At 39.0% G+C, this 17362-nt stretch overlaps 1 protein-coding gene across 1 annotated transcript in view; it reads right to left on the reverse strand.

Moving 5' to 3' along the window:
* hdac9b (histone deacetylase 9b) overlaps positions 1 to 14810 on the reverse strand; it is a 55536-nt gene extending 40726 nt beyond the window's left edge. The window contains exons 1-2 of the mRNA XM_079894906.1: positions 14721 to 14810; positions 14410 to 14535 (exon numbers count right to left, since the gene is read on the reverse strand). Of these exons, the coding sequence (XP_079751032.1) occupies positions 14410 to 14535; positions 14721 to 14736 (142 nt within the window). The 5' untranslated portion in view covers positions 14737 to 14810. The remainder of the gene's footprint in view (positions 1 to 14409; positions 14536 to 14720) is intronic.
* Between the last annotated feature and the right edge of the window lie 2552 nt (positions 14811 to 17362).

Below are 17362 nucleotides of genomic sequence, written 5' to 3' on the forward strand. Positions count from 1 at the left end.
TCAAAAGATCGGCATCGGCATCGGCCTGAAAAAAAACATATCGGTCGACCTCTACCATATACACATATTCAAATGTCTTTGTGTCAGTTTATCGTTTAAAATGCCCATTTCGTGTGCGTATCCTGGGTGTTTTAATATTAAAAAGCCTAAAAGAAAATTTTCGTCAGGACAGAAATTTTTGACCTGAGCGATTGAAACTGTGGTTGCTCGCGCTGCACTTGGATATCAACACACCCCGAACATGCTCTAATATGTAAGAGAGTGTGCAGTGATCATTTTTTCGACGATGATTTCAAACCCTCCCAGCAAGGAGATCGCCATTTTCTGAAAGCGTCGGCTGTGCCCAATACGTTTTTACAGCAAACAGAGGTATGTATGTTTTTTTTTACTATATTAGAAGCGTGACCTTTTCAACGTAATTGCGTATTACGTGACGTCACGAACGCGCATCACAGAACAGAGCAAGGCGAGCATTTGTGCTTATAAAACTTTTTTATTTACTTTTGAAATGACCGATCGTTTCGCTAGATAAGACCCTTATTCATCGTCTGGTATCGTTTAAAGCCCTTTGAAGCTGCACTGAAACTGTCATTTGGACCTTGAACCGTTTGGGGCCCATTGAAGTCCATTATATGGAGAAATGTTTTCATCAAAAACCTTAATTTCTTTTCGACTGAAGAAAGAAAGACATGGACATCTTGGATGACATGGGGGTGAGTAAATTATCAGCAAAAGTTTTTTTAAAAGTGAACTAATCCTTTAACAGGTTCTCCAGGTATTACATACCTCCTGGAGAAAACAAATATTGCATCTGTTTGGTTTTGCATAAATCATGTGTTCAGGATGGTTCCAGATTGTAAAATAATATTTCTACCACTTGAATATTTTATTTTCAGCAGGTTTGAATAATATTCTATGTAGATTATGTTATATCACCATTAGATTATTTTCCCCCAGATGAACACTGCCATTTGCAGCAGAGATGACATCAGAAATTTCTCCTCATCCCATTTCTATTGGTATTCTCTGTGCGTTGCCTGTCTCTGAAGAGGCTTTGCTGTCTGTCCTTTCGGTGCTGTATTGATAAAGTTCTATAAATAGACATGTTGCTGTGCATGTCGCTAGGAGGGAAGGGACAGTTCACTGAAATCCCCCTGATCAATCAGACCATGACTGCTGGAGCATATTGATTTACCTCAAAATAACAGTCTGGCTAGATAGAGTTTAACTCAACCACACAGTCTCTCTCTCTCTCTCTCTCTCTCTCTCTCTCTCTCTCTCTCTCTCTCTCTCTGTCTGACCTTTAACCTACTGCAGCCTACATCCTGAACACACCTCAGCCCTCACATTGGAAATATTTGACTACCACCAACTTTATAAGCCATGTGGTCATCACCTGTCATAAATGCATACATTAATATTGAAATGATGACACTTTAAATTCCATATGAGGAGTTTTTTTTTGTTTGTTTTTTGACAGTTTCGGGCTCAAACCAGGAAAATCATGTTTTGTTAGTTAATTAAGTAAAAAAGAATGAATAAATAAATAAATATGTAAATAAATATGCGATAAAATATGTATTAATATAAAATAATATATTATATGAATTATATTATATTATATTATATTATATTATATTATATTATATGAATTATATTATATCACCTCAGGTGTGCATTCTTTTTCTAATTCAACAGCCCGGAGTCAATTATTCCTTACATGTAGAGAGTATAGTGTGAGAGAGATCAACTAAGCGAGTGCATTACCAGCATGCTGATATTCTTCAAGTCCATCTTATATTCAAATTCACAAAAACAGTTTGAATATCAATTGAGGAAAGTGAAATCTTCGTCTTTGTCCGTTTAACAGTTAAAGGGACACTATGCAAGTCTGAGTGTTTTTTCTCTACGAGCTCCCCCTAGTGTCTGGTAGTATAATGCTTTCAAACACTCTGTCGTAAAAACGAACTGTTGTCCCTCCCCCCTTGCCACGAGCAACCCAGCTGATCAGCTGTCAACCTAGCTGAGCAGAGGAACCGGCTATTTCAAAACCAGTTATGTCTACCGAGGCAAGTAAAGCAATACTTTCTTTCCAACTGATGGCGATTTTTTTATTTATTGTGTTGTCATGCATACTAGTATTTTTTACCGGGAACGAACGATATGAACGAGGCGAACTACTGCTTTCGTGTTTGTTTGTTTGTTTGTTTTTGGGAGAATGGGCATGAGCATAAAAAATATATATATATCGGAGGCTAATATTTGTCTAAAGTTATATTAGCAAGGTCTATAAGTTCATCTGGTAGAATGATGGTTTACCTTTGCTTGTCTAAGAAAACATCAGAACGTTTTTTCTAGCTCGATCATGATATGTGCAACATTTTGCGCGTCTGATATTGCCTACTATCAGACGCGTTGACTTAGTGACATAAAATAAAAGTGTAAGTTACACAAATAAAACCGACAGAGGAACGGCCAAACAACTACAGAAATCAAACGTGTTTGCTATGACAATGCTAACATCAAAGTTATAGTATCTAGCGTACTAGTAAGCCCCTAACAGACAGCGATGATAATAAAAACCTTTACAGACAATAGCAAACATCCTGAGGTCACAATTACTTGAAATTTAAATATTAAACACAGTTTATTCCAAAGATACTTAACTTACAAGTGCAACAGCAGCCAGGTCAGCATCCGTTTTGCAGGCTTCTGTTTCTCTCAGTTCTCACCATTCTGAAAAAGCCGGTCCGATATATTTACTCGAGTCTGACTTCTTGCTCGGTCAGTCTCCCGTTTCCTCTTTCGTTGGTCCTCCGACAAAGATTTCCTAGCTTTCTGCTTCTTTTTTACAGGCTCAGCCTCAGCCATAACTCAATCTATCGTTGCCCTTTGCTTATAGCTAGCCCGCCGGTGCTTGAATAGGGGCGTGTACGTGTGCAGTGCCGTCAAGCAATTCGTTACATCGCGAGACCTGATATCACGCGATACTTCCTGACACCGACCCGCGTCCCAAAGTTGCAAGTGAGTTTTTTCCGCTCTCGGGCACCAGGGGGGTGCGAAACCACCACCATTCAACCCGAAATGAGTAATATAACCATTCCACTGACTCCGAAGCTGTTCAGTTAAGGTTAAAAAGTTACCTAGAGCACCTTTAATGGGATTTTCTATGAAAGCGCTAGTCAATGCATTTGTAACTTGTAGCATTCGTCGTATAGTCTTGTTTCAGTCCCTTTCAATATAAAAGTCTTTACTACTGACTCACTCATAAAGACAGTCTTTGCTGCCATCTAATGGTGCAGTGCAATAATGTAGCTAACTTTCACTGAAGTCGAAATCACAATCACTAAAGGACCCTTTCTCAATACCAAATATGGCATGTTATTAAATATTTAAATAAACAATATTAGCATTGTTAGTACAGAATTTCAGTTAGGCTAAATAAAATGATAAAGTTATGAAACTTCTTTGCCCTTGGCCAAATCGATTTGCTCTGGAACAAGTAGGCTAATAGATTAAAAAGACCAAAGATTGCCCTTTTGATATACTCAAAATGAATTATACCTCATGTTTTAACACTATAAGAGCCAGCCGCAAATTCCCGAAGGACTGGCCGAGATGACGCTGTTCTCTGTGGGTACATGAGCACTGTCCACAAGTCCACAAGTGATATTCATAGAAGTACTTATGTTAGCCTATGACATTTCTTTGAAAGTACCTTGTACTTTTGGTTAAAAATAAATGTAGCGAAGTTGAATACTTTATTTAAGTACCACAATTTAATTATACTCAAGAAAGTAGAAAAAATAGAAAAATCTACTCAAGTAGCCTACTGTAACGAAAGTATTTGGAATTAGTTACTTTCCACCTCTGGCTATTTGTCAATTTATGGTAATTTGCTTGTCCGCCATGACACTCGCTGTGAGAAATGCTGCAAGCGGAGTAATACAAACACTGAAACTGTTCCCGTGGTGATATACTGGTAGAATATCTTATGGCTGGAATCAGAATCGAGAACCAGAACGAACTGTTGTAAATAATATAATATAATATAATATAATATAATATAATATAATATAATATAATATAATATAATATAATATAAGGCTACTGTATAGATTGAACTGAGAACAAATCTGTGAAATGGATGCCACATGCCACATGCCACGTTTAGAGATCAGAGATCACAACAATAGTGGAATACTGAGGCTCCTCGCTGAGTTAATCTGAGGTTTTATCTCACATTAATCTCTACATCTCAATCCATCTCTCTGGAAACACATTCCATGTCCTCATGAGCACAAATATACACTATAACATGCACACACAAGGACACACAGACACAACTCTTGTAGCCTACATCTTTATAAGGACATTCATTGACACAATGCAATCTCTAGCCACTTACCCTAACCTTACCCATCACAACTAAGTGCCTAACCCGAACCCGAACCCCTACCCTAAACCATACACTTAACCTAATTATAACCTTATCCCTAAAACCAAGTCTTGACCCTCAAACATGCCTTTAAAGGGGTCTCAGAAAGTGAGGGCCGGCCAAAATGTCCTCACTTTACTCTCTTTGTCCTCAATCCAATGGTCTAAAACTCAAACTGGTCTTCACAAAGATAGCTGTACAAGTACACACACACACACACACACACACACACACACACACACACTTCATGGTCCTTTTTCCCCCTGCAGTTGACAGTCCAGTAATGCTTAATCCATTACCTATTTAGGTATGTTACTATTTTGGGGATATTATCTGCTTTACAACCAAATTGCTCAATCTCACAATTTTTTTTAATGATCATACTTCTTCTTGGCTCGAGTCTCCCTGTGTAATGCAATATTAAATTGAAATCTCCTTAATGAAATCAATGGACAAAAAGCATAAAAAATGAAGACGTCAAAGTAACTCCACTTTCTAAACTCCGTGTTTTGAAACTGACCATATACAGTAGCAAGAGTCGAATAAAAGGCCAATAAAAGTAACTGATCTGAGGATGTTTCTTACATAATAGATATGTTTCATTTGACTCAGTAAATCAGATCCTGCCTCTGCATTTAGGGAAAGGCTCTCAGGAAAGCTCAGTTCAGCACTGATCAGGAATAATCCCATCTCATTCTGTATATGTGTAAATGTAGGGAAAAACAGGAAATTATACATTACAGCAAAGGAAAAGGCAGATTTCCTTGACTGCTATTGTCTTGGATGTTACGACCTACGCCATTGTGGCTTTCCATGACCAGGGTGAATCGGGTTTCCTAGAGAAAGGTCCATGAGAGAAGTATACAGCACAATGAACAAAACAGATGACAAATTTTTCCTGGTTTTATTTGTAAAGAATAAATGGCATTCTCAAAGGAGGGTGACTCAAGCTTGCTTGACAGCAGTATGAAAATGTAGCTTTTTCAGAATGAAAGAGTCTTTTTAAATAAACCGAAATAAGCCAAGTGAAAAGTTCTCTTTGCACACTATTTCTTGCCTTAAAACTGAGCTCAGACCTCTTTTTGGTCCATTTTACTAATACTTTACTAATACTAATACTTTATTGTATTAACATTATTCTGTTTTCTTGTATTAATTGTAATATTAATGACAATATTAATTTGTATTTTGTATAAAACAACAACTATAAGTTAATAAGCAACAATAAGTAATTTACAATATTAATATTAGTTCATTTGATTTCAGAGGGGTTCAAGTCACTTCAGGTCACTTTGTGTGTGTGTGTGTGTGTGTGTGTGTGTGTGTGTGTGTGTGTGTGTGTGTGTGTGTGTGTGTGTGTGTGTGTGTGTGTGAGGCAAAAATTATTGTAAAAATTATTATCAAACTGTTCTCCGCCCAAAGTTTTTTTGGAAAAGAGACCAATTGAATTTATTGTAGTCATTAATATAATATAATATAATATAATATAATATAGTATAATATAATATAATATAATATAATATAATATAATATAATATAATATAATATAATATAATATAACAGTTTTAATTTGTATTAACAAATGCAAACAATGCATGTAATAAAAATAATAAGTATACTATATTGTATAATAGTATTTTGCCATTCAATTGATTATTATTATTACTATTATTATTAACAATAATAATTGAACTGTAGAATACTGTTGTATAATATTAATATAATTAATATTTAAAAATATCATTTATAACTGTATTTACAATTACAATTGTATTAATAATGCATGTTGTAATAATAATAATAATAATAATAAAGGTATGCTATTATATACAGTTTTATCATTTCATTTATTGATAATAATAATAATAATAATAATACAGTAGAATATTGTTGTACACTATCAATATAATTAATATCTAAAAACATTAACAACAGTCTGTTCTCGTTATCCCTGTGATGTTGTGTGGGAGCAGCGGGTCTTTATTATTATTTGTCAGAGGAGCTCCCAGAAGCCTGTTATGAGGAGTGGGACACAGATCAGAGGACACATCAGGTCAGCCCACTCATTTGGCCAGAAGCTCACAGTGCCGTAACCTCCCACAGAATGTTTCTAGAGAGCACATTTACCCCATCCATCCTTTGCATCATTTATCCTTCTTGATCCTTCCTTTCTCTCCCTTCCCAAAAGGCTCAACACAAATAAAGAATGTCTTAAGTACTGTTATAAAGCAGACAATTGTGCAGCACAATACAATCTGTTAGCCCTGAGATTCCTCATTAAGTCCTCATTAAACTTTATTATAGGCTAAATATAGTCTAATCATGTAAAAATGATATATATTTCCAAATACAATATTTGGAAACTTAAGTCACGTTTACAAATATATGGATGTCGAAAAAATCAAGTTGCATCTGCAAACAAAGTTTTCTCAGAGATAACTTCACTTTTCTGAACAAATTTTGAAATATTTTAAATCAAGTGGTGTCAAGGTTATCTTTCAACTGTCATTGGTTTTATATTGTATTATTCAATGAAAAGACATTTATACATTTTAAGTGTGAAGTTGACTTCCACTTCTACTCCAAAGGGAGGATTATTTTCAGTTAAGCACTGTTTTTTCAATCCTTCCCTGAAACACCTCAATTGTAGTCTTGAGTTTACTGCCGGGAAAGTACACATCACAATATTCCTCATTTAAATAATTCCTGCCCAAGGCATACACAAAAAAAGAGTTGCGTTAGTAGTGTGTTAAAACTTGCAGTTATGGCAAGGAGCGTGACATTTCCAAAACACGCTTGCAAAAGTTAACCAATCACAACACACTTAGCTGACCAATCAGAGCACATTGTGCTTTTCGGAAGGACTTCATAGAGACTGGAAATAAACAGAGCATTACTGATAGACTGGGAATAATGTAAAATATGTGTAAAATTATTTTTTTATGTTTTTTTAACATGAAAAATCAATGTTGGGCCATTAGACTTTTGATCTGAAAAAGTCATATAAATTTCCTTTTTTTTTTTAAACCATCTCAAGTCACCATTTACTAAGGGAAGTGAAAGTTTATGTATAGACACACAGTCATTCACATGCATATACACCACATGCTGTGTTTAGGAGTGGTTTCAGAGAGCCTAACCGCTCCTTTCATCCCAGATCTAGTTCCGCCCTGGTCTTTCCAACGAAACCACTGCGATGTCAGCCACACTAACTGTAAACCTCTCATCTTTGTTCTCTCTCTCTCTTGCTCTCTTTTAGACAGTATAGTGCTAAGAAAGGCAACAACCTCTCATCTGAGGTAACTAGATTTGTTGGCTTTCCACTACAAAGAGAATCAAACAGATGCAGTTGCAGAAGCAAACATGACATCAGAGCCACTAGCTGCATCCCTGGCCAGGCCAGAAGGACTGTGGCAAGGCTTAAAATAGAAACTCCATCGCCTTCATCAGCCTTATCATCAAGCTGCAGATGACAAGAGAAAAAGAAAAACAGAAGACAAAGAGAAATGGAAAAACTGTAGTATTGCCTACCTGTTGCAAAGATTTATTGTAAGATGCATGCACACGGTGCCACTAGTATACATTTTCCTAAAATAAAAGATTCTAACACTATAAAAGACCATATGCATATGTACATACAATAAAATTGTACTCAAATTATATATGCAACATATAAATATAGAAAAATGTTGTTATAGAGCAGACAACATTTATTTAATAGTATTTAAATTATATAACATTAAGATTAACAAAATATAAGACAAAGCGAGTTAATCGAGACAAGTTTCAAGCAAGAAGCAATTTGTTCACAACACAAAACTGTTCCGATATGTGACACAGTCTCAGTCAATCAGAAAATATTTCATGTTTAATATATGAGGATTTTGGACCAATGAAATTTCAAACCAAACTAATGACAAAATGTATGTCCTAACTGGCATGACACATTCCGCGTCTGTGTTATACGTCACCACGTATCACACATGACCAGCGTCGGCCAATAGTGAGCCTACGTGGTGACGTGCAACACAGACGCGCTACGCTTAAACACTACGTGAAAAGACCCGAGGCCCAGAAAGAAGGAAATAAAAAAAAAGTGGAATAAAGTTCGTTATTTTTGTTTGTTTTTGCGCACAAAAAGTATTCTCATCGCTTTATAAACTTAAGATTGAGCCACTGGAGTCACTTGGACTATATTAACGATGTCTTTAATACATTTTCTGGGCCAGCAAGTTTCAGTCCCTTAGAAGCCTATGGAGGAGTGAGACAACTCTCAGATTTAATCAAAAATATCTTAATTTGTGTTCCGAAGATGAACGAAGGTCTTACGGGGTTGGAACAACATGAGGGTGAGTAATTACTGACAGAATTTTCATTTTTGGGTAAACTATCCCTTTAATTTAACTAATTCATCCAAAGCATGGATTCGTTTAGGACTGAAACAAGTAACTGCTATTTTAAGAGAGTCATTGAATCATCCACTTAACTGATTCATTCCAAAAACGGTAGCTACACCTGAAATCACATACTGTCTTTGAATGTACTAGTAGTAGTAGTTTAGTAGTAGTAGTTTATTGTCATTACAAAACATGCTGTACATTAAAGGAACAAACTTTTGTAGTCAGGTCCTGGCAATAACAATATACAACAATATACTGATACTAAAGAAAGGATGGACAAATTGCGTGTCACTGGAATTGTTTCAGCCCATGTCATGTTAGAACAATATTCAGAAGCCTCCTGTCAATCACACACATCTGGGGTATATTGCTTCCCTGCTTTAGACACCAAACAGGGGCACCACTTAGTGTGACTAAAGCATGTGGAAACTTAAAGCAACTTCACATTTCTCATTTCACGCCTTTCTATGCAGCGCTACCCCATAACTCACCAGGACGGCCCAAGGGAGGGGCAGAGCAGGTGCACTGCACATGAAAGGCCAGAACAAAGGGCCGTCCAATCACAGAGCGTGGTGACCTGGGCCCCGAGGATGATGGGACCTGGTCTATGTCACCCTGAAATGTCTGTTACTGCTATCAGGGTCAGAACAAGTATGTATGGTAATGGGAATCACAGATCTCACGCTGAGATGGAATGCAGTTGGTCGCACCTGTCTTGTTGATAACCGCTAACATTCCATCTGTGTTGTTTACAAGGAGTAAAGTTTTTCTACAACTTGCTATAACACAAATTACAAAGGCCTCAGCAAAGAATGATTTTAGTAAAATTATATTGCAGTTAATTCCAATATTTCATGTCTTTTTGGAGAGAGGTTCAGATTATTAGCTGGAGATGAGAGAAGGCATAGTAAATTAGGCCTGCCCTAAAATAACTCAACCTTCAATGTCGAAGGCATTTTATGACCCTCCAGAGAGTGAAAGAATTAGTTCTCTTTCCTTTAGACTTCTCTTGCCCTCAGCTTAACAGACAGTCCTGCAATAATTAATTACACTCATTATTACTCAATGTGTCCGTCCTCACTCCTCACTGTAAACTGAGATATTCCCCCAAAGTCAAGAGTTTTAGAATGTTATAAGCTATCATCTGTCTACGTTTACTTTAAATTTCTGTGCCCTCAGTGAGTCACAACAGAAAATCAATGGGCACATGTGTATACATTACAACATTTGTTCAGTATTACCCAGATTCTTTGTGATAAAAGCTTTTGAAATTAAACTCCATTGAAACCCTTTTCAAACTCGCTAGTTTAATGTGTCTTCTAATAATTTCCAACAGTGGAAAAAAAAATCCATGCAGGATAATGCTGTTTTATTTGTTTTTCCCAGAACAGTCATAAATCCATGTAATTTACACCACAAATCACCATTTTTTAGATAAAATGCTGACTCCTCCATCTTGCTAAAGCTTATATCATAACTGGTAAAATGCTGGGTTGTTTCAACCCATGTTTGGGTCAAAAATGGACAAACTCAGCCGTTGGGTTTAAAATGTAATTTAAATTCAAACTAATGGTTGGGTTTGTCCATGTTTGACCAAACCATGCGTTGAAACAACCCAGCATTTTTTTAGAGTCCAAATACACTTAATGCAGTATTTTCACACTTTCAACACTATTTCTTTCTGCAGCCTGACTGGAATCGGCACAATCAAAATATTGCAGTTTAAAGTATTATAATATTTGCCTTGAATGTTCTTTGTTTTCTTTACACATTATGTCTCATATTTCAAATCAAGAATGCACTTCACTGACACTGTTGTCTCCATGGTAACTACGTACACTAGGCTTTTGGTTTGTGGTGGATATAATTACACAACCAGTCATAATTTGGGTTAAAATGTACATCAATTATTTTCACACAATATTGAAATAGTTAAAGTGTATTTCACCGTTTTGATTAGTAAAATGTGAATAGGTCACACATTATATTAGGCGTCTCTATGTACATAAAAAACAAATTGTTATGTACTCATTGTTCGTGGTGGTATAAGGGAAAGTATACTGGTGGGTTAAGGTGTAAAGGAAGGTTCAACAGATGTAATTATAGAAATTAATTACAGATATAATTACATGCACGTACACTGTAAAATGACAACATGTTTATACATTGCTTTAACTCTTCAAAATAAGTTAAGCAATTTTCAACTTTTTACTTTAGAGCCAAAGCACAACCAAAACAATGTTCTTCTGCAAAATGCATGCAGTTCTTTTAAACCACTAGAGGGCCAGAAGTTACATCCTTTAATGCGAGCTTCATTTAATATAAATAAAAAATGAAATCTGTTGTATTTAATACAAAACAACCCCTAAGAGACAGAAGTGCCAGAGTTGAAGAAAATTCCATAAAGGTTTGAGTAAGCAGTTCAAAAAGCTGTGTGACTGTCAGCTGGTCACATCTCCATTCTGCCAGCAGTAGAAGGATGAGTATGACATGTGTGAAGGGCCACTGCTGCTGAGAGATGGAGCAAATCACAGATGCATTTGCACAGAATTATCACACTTTTCCGCACACGTTTTCTCTCTCAAACCCATACAGGCACAAAATCTGTCGATTTTTTTTCATATTTTCACATCCACTTGCCTTATAAACAGCACAGAAATGAATGACGCAGTACATTGTGCGTTGTTTTCAGGCTTGGAATGATTGCTTCTTTTATCTTTTTCCAGCAGGTGGCAAAACTTGATAGCCACAGTTTAATTTATCTCTCCGTTCACTCAAAATGCAATTCTGTACTGAGGTCGCACAAATCATCAACGAGTTTCTGAGGATAAGGGCTTCTTTTAATCCCCAGTGCATATTTAATATTTAATCTAATGCAAAAGACTCCCCAAAAAATCTATTCAATGTATTGTGTTTTCAGATATGTGTGCTGGTGAGTGCAGGTAAGTTGTTTCCCTACCGCTATGGAAATGTAGACAGCTCTGTTACTTTAAAATCTGATGCTGTTGCTTAGAGACCATTTTCTGCGTCAAGCCTGAAATGGCTCCCAATATAGAGCACAATAGCTCTCGTTCTGTTCAGCTCCACCCCTGTCTGCACTCTTATTGATTGATCTCCAAATGGATTAAATCTAAGATTAGATCACTGGTACGTATGTAAGCTCATCATTACGGGGGTACTATGATTCATGGCATACTCTGATCCATACCGGGCCACAAGTGTGAAATCGACCCATGCTGCTCTCATTGTTAGGGTTCATCATCCTCCTAACACTGTTTGACAAGGAAATATTTACTTCGAGCTACACGCTTCAGATCAAAAGGTCTGATGAGGAGAACGTGTCTTTCATATGATCTCACATCATTAAAATGTCTTAATCACCCATTTGGTCAAAGCAGGCCTATTACTCATTGTGTCTCCCTTCCGTTTCTGAGAAACCCACAAATTACAAAAGAAGCCTTTCAGTTTTTAGAGTCAAACAGGAAGCTTGTGAAAGGACATCTCATGAATGTACTATCCTATTTGCGCAAGGATGTGTGAAGCTTTCAGCGTTTCCTCTTTCAGGCACATTACACTTCCCCATCCAAGTTTCTCTCTCACAATAACAACTACCAAATCCCTGCCCACACTCCAGTACTTCACTATGAAGAATCAACAGGGATATACAAGTTAGGGAAAAAGCGCATTGTATATGCAACTGTTCAAAAGTTTCTTGTACTAAGGCTGCATTTCTTTCATCAAAAATCCAGTAAAAACAGTCATTATGAAAAAAATAGGACCTGATTTCAATTTTAATATATTTTACAATGTCATTTATTCCTCTGATAGCAAATCAGCCATTACTTCAGCCTTTAGTGTCACATCAGAGTTGAAAGCAGTTCTGTCATGACAACTCTCTGAGTGTTTGGCATGGTAATGAATATGAGAATGTTGATATGTTTGATCTTGACGGAATAGATCTGGTACGCTGCTGCTGTTATTGCTGCTGCAGAGCAAGTTCGGGACCTGCTACTGCCAATACATACACCACACGCTGCTGTGAGCAAGTAAGACATGCAGCTGCTGTACAATTTAGCATACATGAATTACCCATAGCAGATCTATACAGGTGGAGCTGGGGAAGGTGGAGGGTTTCTGGAAACACGCTGCAACTGCTAAAGCAAATGCTGACCGAGTATTTGAAAGTTGAGCAGCAAGCTCATTGGCTTCTGATAAGGCAGGAACCAATCAACTGTGCCCTCTAGAGAATGATGTGATTCCCAGCAGATTGAGTTAAAGCCACACTATGCAAGATTTGTACCTTAATATAACAGCTTCAAAGTCATTTTGATGTTAAACGAATTCGTAGTAGGGCGAATCATCCTGATAGCAAAGCAGGGGGGGACGCCGCTGACAAAATCAGCAATGCAGGTTTGAGAGGTGGCGCCCCGCCAAATCTCGCGAGAATCACGACTTGCTTTACGGCACGGCGTCATATACATCAACAACATATGAAGCAGCCTCTATGGAAGACACTAGCACGCATTTCAGACGTGAATCATGGCAGAATCGATGTAGAAAATGAAGAAAGCGCGGTCGGAAGAGTAAAAGAAAAAAAAAAGAGTTAAATACAAGTACTCCACAGCGACTCTAGGGGTCGCTGTTTGACAAAAACGGAAACTACATAGTGTGCCTTTAAGGACTTTGAGAATCAGCCTTCACCATCTAGAGAGTTTCATGACAGAACTTTGTATTTGTGCTGCAGCATTTATTTGAAACAGAAATTAATATTTCCGTTGTTTTACTTCAAAATTTCATGTTCAATTCAAAGTGTTATTAATGGATTAATGAATCTATCAATGGGAATAGTAACATCTTCAGCTTGAGATCCATTCCATCTAAACTAGACATCTCTTAAGCCTAGAAGTGAATGTTTTATGAGCAGTCGGATAACCAAATGCATACGTACAGTCAAAGCACAACCAAAACAATGTTCTTCTGCAAAATACATTCAGTTTTGTTTTTTAACCACTAGAGGGCCAGAAGTTACATAGTATCATTTAATATAATAAAAAAATTAAATATGTTGTATTTAACACAAATCAACCCCTAAGAGACAACATGTGATTTGTTATTCCCTTGTCATTATTTACTAGCAATTTCTGAGTGACAATTGTTTCTACACATTTTTTTTCAGTGTATTTATTTTTACTTCTATACTTTAAAGTATCTTTACATATTCTACAAAACTTGCCTCTGATGCACTAACCTCATACTAAACCCATAAGTCCAAAATATATCAAATATTAGATAATGTTATCAAATGTTAGATAAAACAGTAATTCATTATTTTTGCATTTTTCATCATTTTTTGCACATTTTAAGTGAAGCATTTTTGTCATATTTAGTGCTATTTTTGCCCAAGCCCTGGTCATTTTTGGCCGTTGAACACAAAAAGCTAGAAAGTGATGTCTAGTTTTGCTGAGTAGTGATTTGGTCTGTCACAAATTCTTGTTTTGCAAGTCCACTTGCACAATAACACCATCCAGTGCTTGTTACAGAGACAAACACATACTGTATGATGCCACTCACCGTAGCCCCAGACTGAGTGCTCTGGCCTGATTAGAGTGTTAAAGGGAAAGAGGTGAGCTCTCCTGTCCCATCCTAATGGCCCATAGTATCCGTGTGTCATATAGTCGTCACAGCCTTCACCTAAAGCTGTTATTACAAGAACAAAAAACATTTACTGTGTGGAACAGAGAAAAAAAACAGTGATACATTTTTCAATGTTATATTAAAATATACCATAACACTACATAATCTAGACTATATCTTTAATGTTATGATTGGCCATAGACTTTTATATATTCTTAATCGTTATCGACAGTTTATTTTGCACTTACCTTTCTTGATCTTCATAATGTAGTCACTCCTCTGTTGCAATATTAATCTGAGATCAGTCTAGCACACGCACCTCATTCATACACTCTTACACTGTAGATTCCTGTCAGAAAGTCACCAGTAGAGGAAGTGGTGTCTGATGGCCATCTGAAGTTTAAAGGGCTCTGAACATTGTCTGAGGATATGAAAAAGTCGTGCTCTCACTATTCCTCTTTCCCCATCTCACCGGTTTGAAAGGATTGAAACACAGCAGTTATGTGGGGACTGAGTCATTGGCTGCCTCTCACTTACTGTCACACATTACTACAGCACGTTCACAGTCCTACGCTACTGTCAGAAAACTCACGCTTGAACGCTACAACATATTTCAGTAGCACTTCCTATGAAACCTGCGTAATAAAAAGCATAATACAACAGTTAGTTCAAGTCCTTGAATTTGATTGGCTGGGTGGCTTCCAAGATAACTGATATTGATCACAAAATTTCCCGCCAACTTTTTTCAGCGGCTTTGGTTCTGGAAGTTTTTTTTTTGTTTTGTATTATTATTATTTTTTGCCATAGGGATTTTAAAAAGTCTTTGTTAAAGTGTATAAGCTATGAACTAAGATAACCATCTACAAGATGAATCACAACATTAAAAACTTTGATTTGAAGCAAAAAAGTATTTGCAAATCAGACAAAAAGGCAACGATGCAAGACTCAGTGTGTGATGCTGCGGCGGAGACAAGGAGAAAGCGGGATCCAAATGCAGTGTAATTTATTAAATAGCCTCTAGACTTTACAAACATAGATTCCGGGAACATAACTCAGGACAGGACAACCAGGAACAGCACTCAACAATGAAACAAGAACTCACACACAGGGCTTAAATACAAGGACAAACAAGCTAAACAAGATAACAAGGGGGCGTGGTCAATCTGAAACACCTGGGGAGACTAATCAACATAATGTGGAACAGATGAACACGAGACATGACAGAGGAACACAGACCTGAATCATTACATAGGGCAGAGCAGGCAAAGCAGGCGACCAGGGTGGAGCAGGCAGTGCAGGCAACCAGGGTGGAGCAGGTGGAGCAGGCAACCAGGGTGGAGCAGGCGACCAGGGCGAAGCAGACGACCAAGGCGGAGCATGCGCTGCAGGCGACCAAGGCGGAGCGGACCCCTCAGGCAACCAGGGCGGAGCAGACGACCAAGACGGAGCGGACCCTTCAGGTGACCAGGGCGGAGACGACCCCTCAGGCAGCCAGGGCGGAGACGACCCCTCAGGCGGCCAGGGAGGAGACGACCCCTCAGGCGGCCAGGGAGGAGACGACCCCTCAGGCGGCCAGGGCGGAGACGACCCTTCAGGCGGCCAGGGCGGAGCAGACTGTTCAGGAGGCCAGGGAGGAGACGACCCTTCAGGCGGCCATGGGACAGGAACAGACACCGGCTCAGGAACAGGAACAGACACTGGCTCAGTAACAGGAACAGACACCGGCTCGGGAACAGGAACAGACACCGGCTCGGGAACAGGAACAGACACCGGCTCGGGAACAGACACCGGCTCAGGAACAGGAACAGACACTGGCTCAGTAACAGGAACAGACACTGGCTCGGGAACAGGAACAGACACCGGCTCAGGAACAGACACCGGCTCAGGGAAAGGAACAGACACCGGCTCAGGAACAGACACTGTGGCAGCGGCTATCTCTGCTGAGGGCTCAGGTTCAGGCGTGTAGGCGGCCATCTCTGCTGAGGGCTCAGGTTCAGGCATGTCGGCGGCCATCTCTGCTGAGGGCTCAGGCGACGTGGCAGCGGCCATCTCGTCCGGAGACATTGGCTCGGCGGCGGCCCTCTTGTCCGAAAACACTGGCTCGGCGGAGACCATCTTGTCCTGAGACACTGGCTCGGCGGAGACCATCTTGTCCTGAGACACTGGCTCAGCGGCAGCCATCTTGTCCTGAGACACTGGCTCGGTGGCAGCCATCTTGTCCTGAGACACTGGCTCGGCGGCAGCCATCTTGTCCGGTGACACTGGCTCGGTGGCAGCCATCTTGTCCTGAGACACTGGTAGACACTGGCTCGGCGGCGGCCATCTTGTCCGGAGACACTGGCTTGGCGGGCGTGACGTGAACAGTCTCTGGATCGGCAGACGTGACGTGAACAGTCTCTGGATCGGCAGACGTGACGTGAACAGTCTCTGGATCGGCAGACGTGACGTGAACAGTCTCTGGATCGGCAGACGTGACGAGAACCATCTTTGGATCTGCAGAACTGACGTGAAGCGTCTCTGGAACAGCAATAGTGACGTGAAGTGCAGGCTCAACAGGACTGAAGTGAAGTGCAGGCTTGACAGGAATCTACTCAGGCTGGACAGACGGGACGTGAATTGGCTCAGGCTCAGGGGGTACTGTGAGCTTGTGGGGTTCTTCAACTACCAAGCCCACAGTAAACGATGAACCACCCATGAGAAGAGCCAGGTTGATATACCCCTCTAGGGTCTATCCGGCATTATCATCCGGCATCATCAGAGCGATCTCCTCATCTAGCCCACTCCAAAATATGTCCATGAGCTGAGAGTCCTCTAATGATGCTAAATGACAGCATGTCAAATATTCCTTAGCATACCTCTCGATGGGCTGGCCATCCTGGAACAGAGAGGA

Source organism: Squalius cephalus (genome assembly GCF_949319135.1).
Source record: "Squalius cephalus genome assembly, chromosome: 15".
NCBI lineage: Eukaryota > Metazoa > Chordata > Actinopteri > Cypriniformes > Leuciscidae > Squalius > Squalius cephalus.